This window comes from Podarcis gaigeae, assembly GCF_964106915.1.
Source record: "Podarcis gaigeae genome assembly, chromosome: 9".
In the NCBI taxonomy this organism is placed as follows: Eukaryota; Metazoa; Chordata; class Lepidosauria; order Squamata; family Lacertidae; genus Podarcis; species Podarcis gaigeae.
The window spans coordinates 56,117,669-56,135,064 of NC_139685.1; the positions used below are offsets into that span (position 1 = coordinate 56,117,669).

The following is a 17,396-nucleotide window of genomic DNA, read 5'->3' on the forward strand; positions in this document are numbered from 1 at the left end:
GGACATTTAAAGGGCCCCATTAAGGCATCATCAAACCTAATTTCGGCCCTGCCACTGAGCTATCTTATTGGTTGATTTGGATTATATTTCTGTGCCGCTTTGCATTGCAATGAATCTCAAAGCGGCTTCCAAACAGTCAAGAACAATAACGACCTTATTTATTTATTTATTCCCTGCTTGCTCTTTGCTGCAACGGACTGAACGGGGCTAAGCCCAGGGAAATCTTCAAGCCGAGAGACGGTGGTGGGAAGACCGAAAGCGGGGTGTGGAATACTCCGGATTCCAGGGCGACGGAGTGGGGTGGCTTGAGGACTACCTCGTGCGGGTAAAGAAGAAGAGGTGGCTGGAAGCCAGCCTTGGTACTTTTGGCGGGTGGCGCGGAGATGGGCGGCGCGCAGGAGGCGGGGCCTGGGCGAAGGACGCGGCGGCCCCTGCCGGGCATGGGATAAAAGGCGAAGGCGGCTGCCCGGGAGCAGCGCAGGGCGAGTTCCCCGGGGCTGCAGAGAGAGAGCGGGCGCGCGAGACCAGGCACGATGGAGATGTACAGCAAGGCAGAGACGCTGGAGCTGCGGAAGAAGCACATCGGGTGAGCCAGAGGGGCAAAGCCAGGGGAGCGGGGAGGGGGCGCCCCGGCGCAGGCATGCAAAACTCTCTCGCGCCCCGGAAAAAAACTTCCCAACTTTCCACCCCACATTCTGCAATCGCTCTCATTCTTCCTCCGGCAAGATTGTTATTTATTATTAAATTTGCATACTGCTGCTCATCCGTAGATCTCAGCTAATAGACCCCGGCAGGTCCTCTACCTGCGCGGTAAGGCTACCTGCAAAAGATCTCTCTAGCGAAGATGGTGGCCGGGATCTCTCCGCGGTTGGGAGCGGGGTGCAGAATCAAGGTGGCGAGGTCTACACTCATCATGGCCAGATCAAACTCTGAACCAAATTGAAAGGGGGTGGAAATCAACCTACCAAAACCTTCTTTGCCCTGTCCCTGCCATCCGCAGAACTGCCACTTTCCCTGTATAAAAAGCCTCTGACATTATCTTGCACTAATGTATTTCATAGCCCAAAATTGTCACATTTTCTGAAAGGATCCGTATTTGATCATTTGAACTATCATGAATATTTTCTTTTTCGTAAATAGAAAGAATTTAAAAGCAACAGTTTCAATGGGAAAGTCAAGCACATGCTTTAAAATCTCCTCTTAAAATCCATGGAAGTTGCAGCCTGCATGTTTGGAGATTTCAGTGCAAATCTGTGCATTTTTGCAGATGTTCGGACCCACAGTTTGCATAGAATTTAAGCCTTTTAAAGCACTTAACTTTTGGTGGGTCGTATGCTTACCTAATTGCCCCCCTTAAAAAAACCACTTTTAAAAGTTTTTAGCACTTTCTAGGAAGGCTTATTTTTTAAAAAAAATCCAAAAGTTTTTTTTTAAAAAAAATTTCTTAGAAACAAAAATGGGGAAATGCTACACTTTCAGTGACACTTAGAAATGCCCGTCCCTCTCTCTCTCTCTGCCATGCAGTCAGTTGAAGCCCTGCTGATACTGAAAATTATTCACTTATCTGGGGTGTGATACTAAGACATATATGCTTGAATACTGTACAAAACCCCATCTGGCAGTCCAAAAAATCTCCTTTGCCTCTGGGCACAGGACATCTGTGGCCTTATCTAACCCCTGTATAAATAGTCAGATTAACAGCCAGGAAGGTGGATCAGTGTTTGACCTTCCAAAGGAAACTTGGACAAGTGCAGTAAATGCACAGAGGTGCATGTGATGTCAGTGGCATTAAACAAGCATGCAAGATTGTGTAACCAGTTGATACACTGTACTCACAGTCCTTGCATAACCCAAGTGGATCCTGGGCGTTCTGCAAAGCCAAGCCTGGAATTCTGCCCACTAAAGAGGCGAAAAGTTCTGTGCAAACTCTGAGAGTTGTTGTCTCCCTTGGATTATTATTTCATCCTTAATACAATAATAAGCTATTTTGGTTCCATTGGCATACAGTAGAAGCTGGGAACCAGCTAAAGATACAAAAGGCCAGCCAAAACAAACAAAAGGTTAGGGCTCAACTCTTTGGGGCTGTCTTCTTGTGGTTCATTAAAAAACCTAGGAAGAGCCCCACTCCAGGTTGTATTGTTCTCCCCTTCTCATGCACACTGCTTAATGCATGGGAGTCCCTACAGACGCACTGGGAACCCCTCCCTTCCCCATATGCAGCCCTGCTGTGCAGACAGTTCTCTCATGGAAGCAGCTGTATGCACCCAATGGAGAGTGTGGGAGAGGAAATGGATGAAGCCTTTTTTGTGTGGCGGGTTTGATCCTTTCTTAATGAATGGTTCCCAGTTTCCCCAGTCTATGCTGTTTGTGGTGAGGGAACAAAACCCTGTGCATGTCCAAAATAACTCTGTTATTTGGAGATTGGCTTGGTGTGTTGAGCAATATATCACATTTAAGTTACTGTCCTTTTCACAGGTGGGAAGAGATACTAAATTCCTGTACTATGATGGGTGTTCCATGAAGCCAGCCATATTTACACTCGGAGAGACATAATTTACTATTTCCCCCTCACTGACTGAGTCTCCCCAGGACAAGGCTTGAGGACTCCTGATCATAATGAATTTGCTGCATTTACATGGTTTTTTTGTTTTGTTTTTTAAGATTATGAAAATAAACTCCCCTCCTCCTTAATCCAAAGTACAAAATTTTGCATATATCTCTCTCGCTCTTTTGAAATAGAAGCCGTACAAAAAAAAAAGCCAGGAAACACTTCCAGTCAGCAGGTTTACTTTCCACAAATGCATTTTTAAGTTCTGAAGCAAAGTCTGCCCACGAGTTTAATCCAGTTTACAGTTACAACCCAAGAAATGTGTCCCCACTTCTGCACACGCCCTGGCATCGCAGTTCATTCAACCTGGCCATTGGCTGTTGGCCCCCAGAATGAAGACACTCTGAGCCTTTGGGCATCTCTGCAAGGAGCATCCAGTACCAAGCTGATGGGTGGGCTCCGCAGAGCTCCAGAGTTTGTGGTCTGGAGAAGGAGCTTTTCAGCAGACCTAAACTAAAGCAATGCTTTCATGCTTTTCAGGCCCTCGTGCAAGGTCTTCTTTGCTAAGGACCCCATTAAGATTGTGTGTGCCCGTGGGCAGTATATGTTTGATGAGAATGGAGAAAAATACTTGGACTGCATTAACAACGTAGCACATGGTAAGAACTGTGGCTTAATATATGTTGACAACTTTTAAAGCGCTCCCATTCATTTGAGGTGGATTTGGGGTCTTTTTTCAGGTACTCTCAAATGGGTTCATTGACTTCTCTTCACTTGGTCCTTTCCAGTTGGACACAGCCATCCAGATGTGATCAAAGCTGCGGTGAAACAGATGGAGTTACTCAACACCAATTCTCGCTTCCTGCACGACAATCTGGTCCAGTATGCCAAGCGTCTCACTGCGACCCTCCCAGAGCCTCTCTCTGTTTGCTACTTTGTGAACTCTGGGTATGGCTAAAGGACTTTTCATTGCTATTATCTTTTGGAAACTTGTATAAATTAACTTCTACATTTTAATAGCTTTGGGAGATAATGAGACAACAGAGTTAACAAATATAGGGTTTTCTAAGGTTGTGCCCAGGTTTTCATGTGGGCAAAAATTCATGTGGTCATAGTATTTGTTTATCTTTTACATTTCTATCTCATCTATGCATTCATGTTTATTTACGGGACCGCCTCTCCTGGTATGGCCTGCAGAGGACCTTAAGGTCCATGAATAGTTTAGAGGTCCCGGGCCCTAAGGAAGTCAGACTATCCTCCACCAGGGCCAGGACCTTTTCAGTGATGGCTCTGACCTGGTGGAATGCTCTGTCCCATGAGACTAGGGCCCTACAGGATTTAATCTCCTTCCGTCGGGCCTGTAAGACAGAGCTATTCTACCTGGCCTTTAATTTGAATTCAGCCTGATCTTTTATTTCCCTTCTTCCCTCCCCCCTCCCCTTTTATGAAGATTACCCGCTCTGAGACCCCACAGCTAATTCTCTCCTGGCTTCCTCACTGGCCCAAGTAAGACCAATTCAGCCAGCTAGCCCTGGGGATTATCTAATGTTTATTTCCCCTAAAGTGTTTTCTGAATTGAATTTTATTGTTATCCATGTTTTATACTGTATTTTATGCTGCTTTTACGATTAAGTGTTTTTAATTGGTTGTTAGCCACCCTGATCCTGGTTTTTGAACAAGGAAGGGTGGGGTATAAAATTATTATTATTATTATTATTATTATTATTATTATTATTATTATTATTATTATTATTTATTATTATTATGTTTCTCTTGTTCCTATTTTACTCTTGCAACAACCCTGTGGGGTAGGCTGAGAGACAGTGAGAAAAAGCTTCATGGTTGTTGAACCTGGGTTTTCCTAATCGTAGTCTGAGACTCTGTACTTTCAGCAGATAAGGGTTATGACTCTGCAAATGAAATCTCTGCAGAAGAAGGTTTCACTAGATACAATCAGTTTTACTAGATACAAAACATAGGAAGAAGCTTGCTGCGAAGGAAACAACAGATTGCAGGGTGAGGGTTTCTCCAGATGCAAAACAACCAGATTGTGCAATGGGGAACTGTCTCTCCCTCTCCCAGGCCTCTTTGGATCAGTCCAAGGAATTCCTCCCATCAGCTCCAATGCATTCAGTGAGCTCCATGCCCACAGGGGCTCCTCAGCAAGGGATGTTCTGTGTACACAGTGGGCCACATCTCTTCACAGAATGGGAAGGCTTCACATACAGGCGGCACCAGATCATGTCCACAACCTGTATGTCCCCTCATTTTCCTGAGCAGCCCTCAAGATTAGCAATGTAAACCAAAGCTGAGCTATTCACAAGTTCATAGTTTGTGTCCAGCTGTAGATTTTGTGATAATCAAGACATGAACAAATGTGCAGAATTCACATAGGCTTAGATGTGATCGCTATGGGATGCTTTAGTTGAGATTCCTGCATTGGACTAGATTACCCTTGTAGGTCCCTTCCAACTCTACGATTTTATTTCCATGCATGTGTCCATGTGAAGCAACTCTTTGGCTTTTCAACCCAGAGAGAATCCTGCCCTCATTCAACATTTTCACTCTGAATCCAATAGGTGTGCTATTAATCATTTCTAGGGGATTAGAGATTGACATATGCCTGTCTGGAGTTATTTTATTTTTGGCTTAAAAGATTAGTTTATTATGTAGTTCTCCTGTTACAATAGCAGCTTTGATTGCCTTCTAATTATGTCCTGCAGATCTGAAGCAAATGACCTCGCTTTGCGCCTGGCCCGCCAATACAGGGGCCACCAAGACGTGATTACACTTGACCAGTAAGTATGCTGATGGTATGGATGAGATCAGTTCCTTGCAACATGATGCAGATGGGTCATGTGCCACAATAATGATGGTTCAGTCTGTAGCCTAGCACCCAGAGCCCCCATACATTCACAGTTAGTTTCTCATTCACCTCAAATGAGGTCACTGATCAGCACACAGTGATCTGTAAATAAATGTATCCATTAACTTCATCAAGACTTCTTCATTTTAACTCAAACCTCTATTCTGACTCATCTGTTTCTGTGAGGAAGGGGTTGTCTCTGCATAGTTGTATGTCACAGAGGGAAACTGTCTACTAATTCCTATTAATTAAAGAATACTTGCATTTGCAGTTCAATAATAATAAACATTAAGAACAATGAAAATTGTGATCGACGACATTGAATATGTTGCTGTAATGATACCACATACAGAAAACTAAGGTTAAACTGAGATTCATTGTCAGTTTAGGTGCAAAACGTATGTAAAACATGTGCAAAACTAACCTGTAACAGAGTCTGCTTCTGTTGAACTCTTTCACACCCTGGAGTCACTTGGCATCCATCTTCTGTTTCAGTGCTTATCATGGCCATGTTACATCGCTGATTGACATCAGTCCATATAAATTTAATCAACTGGGGAAAGAGGCCAAAAAGGAATTTGTACATGTGGTAAGTGATTATTATGCTGGATTCTTACTGCCCTTAGCATATTTCTATTCATTGCAGATACAAATGAAATGCAAAGCTAAACTGCATAGCAATACCTCCACAAAAATCAATAGATACTATTTTAGATTTTGGTTGGCCTAATCAATGTAAGAAGCCCGGGGCACTTCTTACAAGATGAATTGTATATGGACAGAGATATATTTTGTCCTGAAAAATGCAAGATACCTGCTTGTGTATATTAAAAAGAAAATGCATGCTAACCTACAGTAGAAAAAGCATGTTTTTAAAATACAAAAAACCACCATAGGTTTCTGTATCCAAGAATCTCTTAAGAAGTGGCTCTTAATTGTCATGAGGAATTCATGGACAATAAATCTGACAGTGGCTGGTAAGTGTAGCTCTTCCAGGGTTCAGCATGAGCAGGCCTCAAGATCTGGAAATCAGAAACATCCTGCCTTCTAGATGCCAATGCACCCTTCCCTCATGATATGCCTGCACACACAGATCCCTGCACACTTTGAAGCCCCTTCAGACTGAGGTCAATTAGGCTGATGGACAACAGGGGCAGACTCTAGTAATATAGCGCCCTGAGTGAGGACCATTTTTTGTGCCCCCTTCCCCCTTATTTTCACAATAATTCTTTTTGGTGCAGTTTATCCATATAAATATAAGTTTTTAAATTATTTTGTGCTCTCCCTCAGCTCAGCACCCTTCCAGATCATGGGGACAAGCAGCAGAAGATTGCTCTTCCAAACATCTAATGGGGGTTGTTGAGAACAGATATTGAACTAGATATAAGCCAGTGTATGTTATTATGGTCTCAGTTCTTTGTCGTTTCTGCCTTCTGTCCCACTTCCTGGAAAGCCAGGGATATGGAAAACCTGTGGACCTATACATTACAATACTGGAAATTTTAAGGACCTCTTGTGCCTCTGATGCATGGTTTCTTATTAACCTGCTGTGGGAAGATTTAGAAGAAAATCAGCATGTCCTACGTGAACCCTTCTTAGGTGCACACCACATAGGGTTTTTAAGGCCAGTTTTGTTCCTGTCTGAGGAGGAGCCAAGAACAGTGCATTCAAAGATTTCAAATCTTCTTTTGCCACTCTTTAGGCTCCTTCACCAGATATATACAGAGGAAAATATAGAGAGGACCATCCAGACCCAGGAAGCGCTTATGCCAATGATGTGAAAAAGATAATTGAAGAGGCTCAGAAGAATGGACGCAAGGTATGTAAGCAATGGAGGAATATGAAAGCCTGCTCAGATTGTGTCCTGAAAAATGCTCAATTAGGTGAACTTGACTGCTTTATACAGCTGGAATTTCTTTTGTTTTTACTGGATTCCTGGATTTTAAGGTGCCTTCTACACACACACCCTTAACTTGCACTCAAAACTCTCACAAGAAAATAATAGGTAGAAGAAGAAAGGAATAAATAAATCTAAACCTCCGTTTCATACGTAAGAGCAGGCTTAAAGCATAAAGTGCTGTTTTGATTGTGCTCTCAATCTGCACATAGAACTTTTGCTGAAACTAATGGGGCTTTATGTAGCAACAGTTAAAAGGCACAGGATATAATGCACTGCAGTTTATAGCCTCTGTTCCTAAAATCCCCACCCAGTTTGAGACCTCATTCCTAAAGGGGGCTTACATTTATTTATTTTTGCAACCACACAAAATCATACAAACTACCAAACAGATTAACAAGAAGAAATATATAAAAGCCCAGCAGCTTCTCAGAATTTCTCCCGGTGGTGTCCCAGTGCAAAGAGAAGAAAATCTGTAGGATCCAGTGGGATGTTGCACTTTGAGGATCCAGAGACATGAATTTAAATGCTAGCTCATGTGAACGAAAATTTACACTCAAAGCAGCTGACAAAATGGCAAAGTAAGCTGTAGATTTAAAACACAGCATCTTAACACGAGTAATAATATAGGAACTTGCTGACTTTGGTGTCGAGAGATATTTCTAGAACTCGCATGGAGGCTTGTTATTATTAGTCACTTCTTTTCCAGAAAGGTGAACTCAAAGGAACTTGAAAAAGCAAACAATACAAACAAGAATAAAAACAACCTAAAATGCCCACAGGTAGTGATTGGAGCCACTATTTCCCCATCACCTTAAAGTCCAAAGGAGCCCACCCATCTGTCTTTAATTCCTTATTGAGATTTATAAAAAAGAAACTAACAGATAGTTTCTATTTTCCCCCCTTTGTCTGTTTCCTCCCTTCCCCCTCGCATTATCTTCCTCATAGGTTCTGGTGCCGTAGACCTCTGCCAGGAGCAGTTGATAAAGTTCACAGACTATGGGGAGCCTCCTACTGTCTGGCTGTAGTATACCACTTCGAATATAGTGTACGCTTCTTTACACGTTACCACACGACCTTCTTTCCAGGAAGACGGCACTGCTCAGGCTTGCATGGACCCCTGGCTGATACTCGGGGAGGGTTGTGCAAGAGTGAGGGAGGCAGTCAGTTAAATAGCAGATTTGGGCTGACCCTCCAGGCAGACTTGGGGGAGAACACAGGCATAATGCTGAATGCAGAAAATGTAAGCTTCCAGTTCCAGTCTATCTGATCTGCTGATCCCAAATAATCTTTTTTGGTTTGTTTGTTTTCATTCCTAGCTACTGGAATCACTTCAGCTGTAGGCTCTGTCTTTTTGTCAAATGCCTCATCCTGATTTGCTCTGCATAAGTTTCTCTTCTTCTGAAGCAGGGGTGCCCAAAATACAGCTCTGCACATCTTCAATGCATTTGTTTCCCATTTTGAGCCACAGGAAAGGGGTTAAATCGGCTATCACAGAATGCCATGTGAATGAAGCTGATGGAGGTTCACAGGTTCACAGGGTGAAGCTGATATAAAGACTATAAAGCACATTTAGTAATTAAATTATTGAAATGTGGACAATCATTAATAATAAATAGATAATAAATAACTCATCAGAACAGTGAACCCATCAGATACTTCCAGTATCACATTTGTATTCTGCAAGAACAGGCCGACTAAATGAGTTTTTAAATAAATGCGCACAGTAAATCCAAGACTTCGAGCATTGGGTCAATAATGAGCTGTAGAATTATGCTGGATGCTTGCCCTGGCATTGAAAAATTGGGCACCTCTGCCTTTTTTGTTGTCGTTACTGTTGCTCACAGCTGTTCAAGATGCAACATAGCTATCAAAACCGCATATTCATTTATCTCACCTGTTTTCATAGGGTTCGTGCCTGTAGCTGTTGTTTCATTTGCAAACGAGTAAGCAGAGGAATGCTCTTCTTATAACATCTTCTCTTACTTAGATTGCAGCCTTTATTGCTGAGTCCATGCAGAGTTGCGGAGGCCAAGTAATTCCACCTGCAGGCTATTTCCAGAAAGTGGCAGAGTATGTACAGTGCTTGGGATGGGTTACTTACAGCAGGTTACTTAGTAAAAATCACAGGAAGAGTCTACTTATTTGGTTCTTTGTGTAGCTTTAATCTTTGTTCCTTGAAATTTAAAACTGCTACAATGACAATTTTTATTTTTGTAAATAAATATTGCCCAGTAACAAGAGCTGCCTTTCTCAAAGTAAAAGGTAAAGGGACTCCTGACCATTAGGTCCAGTCGTGACCAACTCTGGGGGTGTGGCGCTCATCTCGCTTTATTGGCCGATGGAGCCGGCGTACAGCTTCCGGGTCATGTGGCCAGCATGACTAAGCCGCTTCTGGCAAACCAGAGCAGCGCACGAAAACGCCATTTACCTTCCTGCTGGAGTGGTACCTATTTATCTACTTGCACTTTGATGTGCTTTCGAACTGCTAGGTTGGCAGGAGCAGGGACCAAGCAACTGGAGCTCACCCCATCGCGGGGATTCGAACCTCCAACCTTCTGATCGGCAAGTCCTAAGCTCTGTGGTTTAACCCACAGTGCCAACCGTGTCCCATTTCTCAAAGTAGCTTTTGGCAAGTCAAATCCAAGGCCAATAAGCGGGGGGGGGGGGGGGAGGTTTACATAAGGAATATAAGTATTGCTCAAGGTTTAGTGATGGCAGACAAACTGGATGGCTTTAAAAGAGGACTACACAGGATAAGGTTATTAATGGCTACTAGCCAGTTACTATGCTATCACAGTCTGCTTATGGGATTCCCATAGGCAGCTTGTTGACCCACTGAGAGAACAGGATGCTGGGCTATTTGCAATGAACAGCATGACTTCTTATTGCACAGTAGCTCTGAGGTGATCTGCACATTAAGAAAAATCACATGGTATATCATTCCTAGAACTTGAGAATACAGGAGGCATCCTGTCCTAGAACTTGAGAATACAGGAGGCATTGTGTGTATCAGATCTTATTATCCAATATTTATAGACCACACATATCCTTCTGTGACCTGACAGAGTGAACTCAGGTCAACTTTATCCATCTTCTGGCCATAGTATAAAGACCATATGGCCTGATAAGCATTTTTATGAATTCTCAGCTGTAAATGCCCCTTCCAGGACCAAAATTGAAGTCTTCATGTAAATGCTCGTATTTTGGGCAGGGTGGTTATACATGACATGACAGTGACATCACAGTGAGGCATCTGTTCTGTTCCCTTTTTATTTTCAGTGCTGTCCACAAAGCGGGTGGAGTTTTCATAGCTGATGAAGTCCAGGTCGGTTTTGGTCGAGTTGGAAAAAAATTCTGGGGATTCCAGCTACAAGGCGAAGACTTGGTGCCTGACATTGTCACTATGGGGAAGCCAATTGGCAATGGCCATCCCATGTCTTGTGTAGTTACCACCAGAGAGATTGCGGAAGCTTTTGGTGCCTCTGGACTGGAGTACTTCAATACGGTGAGCTTCTCTTCTAATATTATCATTTATAGTTATAAATTGTGTATGAGGAAACTTTGGCTCTCCAGATGTTGCTGAATGATCATTAGCCCTGGTAAGTTTGGCCAGTGACCAGGGATGATGGGAGTTGTAGTTCAGCAATATTAGGAGGGCCACATCTGTTACAGGGGCCTGGCATACGTAATTGCACCATCATAGATTGTTACAGAAAGAATGTTCAGAGCACCCAGCAATGACTCAAATAATGCTTTTCAGTGAAGCCAGTTCACCCAGTTTAGACAACAGAATCAGGAAACATCTGGCCTTGATCCATCTCTTATGTATGGTGCGAAGTGAAATAGTACCTGCCTTCTCCATCCATTTGGAAGCACCTCATTCAATCTGGGCCAATGTCCTTTGGATTCTCTACCCATAGGTTCAGCAGTGGCCCAGGGGGTGGGGGGGGGCAGCAGTGACAGTATGCTACTGTGTAGGCCAGCACTGCCAACCCAGAGTTCCTCTGCCCTCACTGCTGCCCCAACCCCATCTCATCTACACACAGCATTGCTGCATAGGCATGAAGTATTATCATCTTTTGAAGACACTGGTGGCACACCAGGAGGGTGGGGAAGACAGGTGTGCTCTCAATTCCCCATTAAGCACAAGGTGATAGGAAATATTCAGCCTAGTAAGGTTTGACCATACGTTGCAATATCATGCATGCACCAATTGAGTCTCGTACTAAATAGATGCTCAGGTTGAGCTTCTTAATGCCTAAATGAGACTTTGACAATGTACAGCTTCGTCATGCAAATAATATTGAGCACATGGTCTCTTGTGTGTATATGTAAAACCAGTACATGGTGCTTACTGTTTTATTTCTTTAAAAGTGGAGCAGGAGCCTAAGTTATAGCAAAGCTTCACTCTGTGTAGGAAAGCAGTACAAACCCTGTGGTGTTTTATTCCCTTTAAACTTTTCAAAATTGAAACTGCGAAGAAGAAATATGACACTCCATAGCACCATATAAGGTGCAAGTTAAAAAGACAGAAGGAAATTTGCACCCATTATTTCTTGTTTGCCTGAGAAAATGATCTGATACCAAGCCCCGTCTTGGTCAAAACATTCTTTGGATGAAGAAATAATAGAGGCAGCAATAACCTGTTTCTTCTTGGTCATTTCCCCTCCCTCAGTTTGGGGGCAACCCAGTGTCCTGTGCAATTGGACTGGCTGTTTTGGATGTGATAGAAAAAGAAGATCTCCAAGGGAATGCCACACGTGTTGGAAACTATCTCACTGGACTACTGAAGGAACAAAAAGAAAAGCATCCACTGGTGGGAGATGTCAGGTAGGCACAGCAGGGTAAACATTAAAAAAGTTTTTAGATGCAGAAGAAAGTATAACTAGGGGTGGCTTCTTCAATCCAATGACTGCATTGCCCTCTGAAGACCCAGGAGACGCATTCCAGTGGTGGGTGCAATCATACCCACCCCCCACCACTGACAACTACTGAATAACAGATCAGATAACTGTTTTGTACAGGAGACCTACCACACTACATTGTAAAACTATTTGGAGTTGTGTGCCTTTTGTGCAACACTGAGATTTGATTGCTGCACCTCTGATTCCCTCCCTTTTCTTTATTTTTCAGAGGTGTTGGTTTGTTTGTTGGAGTGGATCTTGTGAAGGATCGACAAAAGAGAACGCCTGCCACTGCTGAGGCCCAGCATATTATCTACAAGTAAATATATACTGGCTTGCTTTAGGCATTCTTTTCATCAGTTTTAACTTTACAACTTCCAGGCTAGACATTCAAACTGAAGGAGCTGAAATTCATAGTCGGGTCAGGGCTGAGTAACTGAAGATGCCCTCACGATTCACCCAGAATCATAAAACACAGCTTTAAAGGAACTGGCTGCGTTATAACTTCACATACCTAAATGTATTTTGGAGTTTGCATTCTAAATTAAATCTGTGTTCCCTTCTAATCAGGCTGAAAGAACAGAGGATTCTTCTGAGTGCTGATGGACCTTATCGAAACATCTTGAAATTTAAGCCACCCATGTGCTTCACTAAGGAAGATGCAAAGTTTGTAGTTGATCAGATTGATGAGATCCTCACAGGTAAGCATTTTTTCAAGCCTACCGGTTCTTTTACATATATGGCCTCCAATTTTGTTCTATAGGTAACAGAGGTAGTGGCAGAGAACTGGGGAAGGAGAGAGAAAGGGTGCAGTAGCTGTAGCCTTTCTTAGTGTCTTGGCACATTTAAAGATATAGGAAAGACTTGACAACTCCAGATGTCAAAATCAGGCAAGAACTAGGGGCCAGCATAAGCTTGTGACCCATTGCAGAGATGTCTGATCATTGTTGGAGATGCAACATTAGATCACGTAGACTGCCGAACCTGGACTGATTCAGCCAGGATAATTTCAGCTCCCAGGTGAACTCATAGTGGTAAGTTGGGGATACGTTGCTTGTTGCTGAAACGTGTCTTAAGTGAATTCTAAAGAAATTTATCTAGTTCTACAAGAAAATAAGCAAGTATTTAATAATAATAATAATAATAATAATAATAATAATAATAATAATAATAATTTATATCCCGCCCTCCCCAGCCGAAGCCGGGCTCAGGGCAGCTAACAACAATAAAACAGTACAACATTATAAAACATTATAAAAATGAATTAAAATCAAAATTAATAGCAACCATAAACTAAAGTTTTGTAAAGATTGCCAAAGGAGGGAGTCAGGCTGCGCCCTGACCAAAGGCCAGGTGGAACAGCTCTGTCTTGCAGGCCCTGCGGAAAGATGTCAAGTCCTGCAGGGCCCTTGTCTCTTGTGACAGAGCGTTCCACCAGGTTGGAGCCGCAGCCGAAAAAGCCCTGGCTCTAGTTGAGGCCAGCCTAACCTCTCTGTGGCCTGGGTCCTTCAAGATGTTTTTATTTGAAGACCGTAAGTTCCTCTGTGGGGCATACCAGGAGAGGCGGTCCCATAGGTACGAGGGCCCTAGGCCGTATAGGGCTTTGAAGGTTTAAACCAGCACCTTAAACCTGATCCTGTACTCCACCGGGAGCCAGTGCAGCTGGTATAGCACCGGATGAATGTGATCTCTAAGCGAAGACCCCGTAAGGAGTCTCGCTGCAGCATTCTGCACCCGCTGGAGTTTCTGGGTCAGTCTCAAGGGCAGCCCCACGTAGAGCGAGTTACAATAATCCAGTCTGGAGGTGACCGTCGCGTGGATAGGTCAGGGTGAGAGAGGTAAGGAGCCAACTGCTTAGCTTGGCGGAGATGAAAAAATGCCGCCTTTGTTATAGCTGCAATCTGCGCCTCCATGGAGAGGGAGGTATCGAAGATTACACCCAAACTCTTAACGGACGGTGCTGGCACTAATTGCACCCCCGCAAGAGATGGGAGTTGCCCCCTCAGTCCCATGTTGTCCCGTCCCAGCCAGAGGACCTCTGTCTTCGAAGGATTTAACTTCAACCGGCTCCCACGAAACCATCCAGCCACAGCCTCCAAGCATCTGATCAGTGTGTCTGGGGCCGAGTCTGGGTGGCCGTCCATCAACAGATAGAGTTGGGTGTCATCAGCATACTGATGGCAGCCCAGCCCAAAACTCCGGACCAGCTGGGCGAGGGGGCGCATAAAGATGTTAAAAAGCATCGGGGAGAGTATTGCACCCTGGGGCACACCACACACCAAGGAGTGGCGGGATGACAATTCCCCCCCAAGCGCAAACCACACGAACTTCTGTACCTAATGATGGAAAACTTACTTTTCTCCCCTCTTGTCCCAGATTTAGAAGATTCAACAATAAACAGGACCAGAGATGAATTGCCAACAAATGTACAGAGTAAAAGAAAAGTAAGTTGGAAATCCTAAAATGACACTGCCAATCAATATAGACAAAAGTAATCTGTGGGTTAAACCACAGAGCCTAGGACTTGCAGATCAGAAGGTCGGCGGTTCGAATGCCCACGACGGGGTGGGCTCCCCTTGCTTGGTCCCTGCTCCTGCCAACCTAGCAGTTCGAAAGCACATCAAAGTGCAAGTAGATAAATAGGTACCGCTCTGGCGGGAAGGTAAACGGCGTTTCCGTGCGCTGCTCTGGTTCGCCATAAGTGGCTTAGTCATGCTGGCCACATGACCCGGAAGCTGTATGCAGGCTCCCTCTGCCAGTAAAGCAAGATGAGCACCGCAACCCCAGAGTCGGTCACGACCGGACCTAATGGTCAGGGGTCCCTTTACCTTTACCTTTAATCTAGATGGACCATTGTCCTGGCTCAATATAAGACAGCTTTCTAAGTTCCTATGAGCTATCTGAAGACTTTCCTGTCTTATAAAACTTCACCCACGTACCTCATGTTTGGGGCTTTCTCTCAGTACACTTTATGTCGTGCCATGCTCTCCCCCCTCCCAACACTCATACAAGCAGCTCAAAACTCGCCTATTCCATAAACCATTGGCATAACCCATAGTCATAACTGAAATAATGCCTAAATTAAGTGCACACAGCTGCATTCGCTCGCATCATTCTGTTCTTATCCTTGGCTTTGCATCCTTCATCTCTCTGCTGATTTCCTACACTTGCCTCTCTTCTGTCTCATGCAATGTCTAAAATTTGATTGTAAACATCTCAGATTAGGGACCTGTTGGGCTTGGGTCCTGGCCTCAGCTTTTCCACAGGCATCTGGTTGGCCACTGTGAGAACGGTGCTAGATTAGATGGGCCGTTAATTAGCCCAACCCAGCAAGCTCTTCTACATTTTGCACCAATAAATGCTGATAACCTAGAACCACAGGCTTGTAAAATCTGTGGTTCCGATTCTGTGGTTCTGGCAGTTCCCATGACATCAAATACCTGCTGATGCCAATATTTGCATATTCAATCAAATTGTGCATTTGTTTTAGATGCCCACAGATGGGAGCTCCCAGCTGGAATGCATCAACGAAAGCATAAGCCATATCAATGGAAGTGCCTGCAGACAAAATAATGGATTTTATGCTGAAAACAACTCAGTGCCTTGCAAAAGGATCAGGACATGAAAAGAAAATTCTATAAATAAGAATAACTATGTACAGTTGGGTTTGTTTAAGGATGAATGGGTGTGTGCAATAATTGGTAAGAATATTGGCTAGTTAAACATTATGATGAAGCATCCATTTACTTATGTTCTAAATTTGGAGCATCATGCTTTGCAGCCATAGTACAAGGGTAGCATGGCCTCATTTGTTTCAGATGTCTGAGTGGCAGTCACTGACTGATGTGTCTTTGTCCTTTTGGAATCTCAGTGTTCGGTATTGAGATTTTAATAATTTTCCCATGTTTTAATGGTTTATTTGTTATACTGTGCAACTTTCTGGTGGGGCAATTCATGCCAATGCTGAAATAAATAGAAATGTTATCTTGTATATCTCACATGCAATCCAACAGAGGACACATGGAATAACCAAGAGTGTTCCACGAAAACCTGCCAATCAGCTTCTTAGGCTGCCATCCTATCCACATTTACATGGGAGTAAGTTCCACTGAACTCAGTGCAGCTTCCTTCCTGAATGTGTGGGGTTGCACTGTTGGTGGAGATGGGAGTGAGTCCAATCCCACATTCAAATGGATTTCAGATTTTAAAAAAATAAATAAATAAAGGGAGCATACACAGCACCTATTTCCACACACAATTTCCCCTTCCAGCTAGGGATGCACAATGGAGCAATGTTGTAATATTCAATGACAAAGATTTTATAATAATTATTAATTGTACAGTATTAACTATATTGAAAATGAAAACTTTATAAAGCACTGCTGTATTTAGAGAGTATGCCTTCTTGGGCTATATTTGTCAGTTGTATCTCTGCTGTTATCAGTGTTGTTTATGAACTCTGTTAGGACACCAGTTTGTTTTCCATTTACTGGAAACTCTTGTTTATTCCAAAAAAAATAAAGCTATTTTTAACCTACAGGTCATTGTGTCATGAAATGAATAACCATCAATATTTAATAATTACTTGGTAAGGTTACATTCTTCTTAAAGTTGATCTTTGGCCTCATTTACTCATCTCAAACTAGGCTTGGCTATAAATTAACATGATTAATGCATATGGGTATTCCTTTCTTGGAGAAGATGAGTAATGGTCCAGAGGTCGCAGGCACATATTGCTGAATGTGCACAAGCATTTTGAATTATGCAAAAGTAATAGTGAGCACCTAGGAGACAGAGTCTATATTTGTCCACAATTAGATATAGATATAGACAGATTTATATAAAGGTAAAGTTTATATAAAGTTTACTTTGGAAAAGTAAACTTTACCTTTACAGTGGAACCTTGGGTTATGTACTGTCCTCTTTACAAACGCTTCGGGTAATGAGCTCCACTAACTTGGAAGTAGGTGCTCCTGGTAGCAAACTTTGCCTAGGATACAAGTGGAAGTCGCACGCCATCGGCATGGTGGCAGTGGAAGGCCCCATTAGTGAAAGCGCGCCTCAGGTTAAGAACTGTTTTGGGTTAAGAACGGACCTCTTGAACAAATTAAGTTCATAACCCAAGGTACCACTGTATATAAATATTTACTTATACAAAAAAGTAAACTTTGGAAAAGT

General features: G+C 43.2%; 1 protein-coding gene across 1 annotated transcript; it reads left to right on the top strand.

Annotated features, from left to right (window-relative positions):
• Positions 1 to 296: 296 nt before the first annotated feature.
• ETNPPL (ethanolamine-phosphate phospho-lyase) lies at positions 297 to 16,757 on the top strand. The gene is made up of 13 exons (XM_083756653.1): positions 297 to 586; positions 3,089 to 3,207; positions 3,337 to 3,496; positions 5,272 to 5,346; positions 5,910 to 6,003; positions 7,117 to 7,233; positions 9,302 to 9,384; positions 10,594 to 10,819; positions 11,990 to 12,144; positions 12,448 to 12,537; positions 12,789 to 12,919; positions 14,595 to 14,662; positions 15,709 to 16,757. Exons 1-13 carry the CDS (start codon positions 534 to 536, stop codon positions 15,841 to 15,843), a joined length of 1,506 nt encoding a protein of 501 aa, XP_083612779.1. The 5' UTR covers positions 297 to 533; the 3' UTR covers positions 15,844 to 16,757.
• Positions 16,758 to 17,396: the final 639 nt, after the last annotated feature.

Excerpts from the sequence above, each read along its gene's own strand:
- ETNPPL (XM_083756653.1), top strand. The coding sequence starts at position 534 with ATGGAGATGTACAGCAAGGCAGAGACGCTGGAGCTGCGGAAGAAGCAC. Across the intron at positions 3,208-3,336 it reads CATTAACAACGTAGCACATG|TTGGACACAGCCATCCAGAT; the intron begins GTAAGAACTGTG and ends GGTCCTTTCCAG. Across the intron at positions 7,234-9,301 it reads CTCAGAAGAATGGACGCAAG|ATTGCAGCCTTTATTGCTGA; the intron begins GTATGTAAGCAA and ends TCTCTTACTTAG.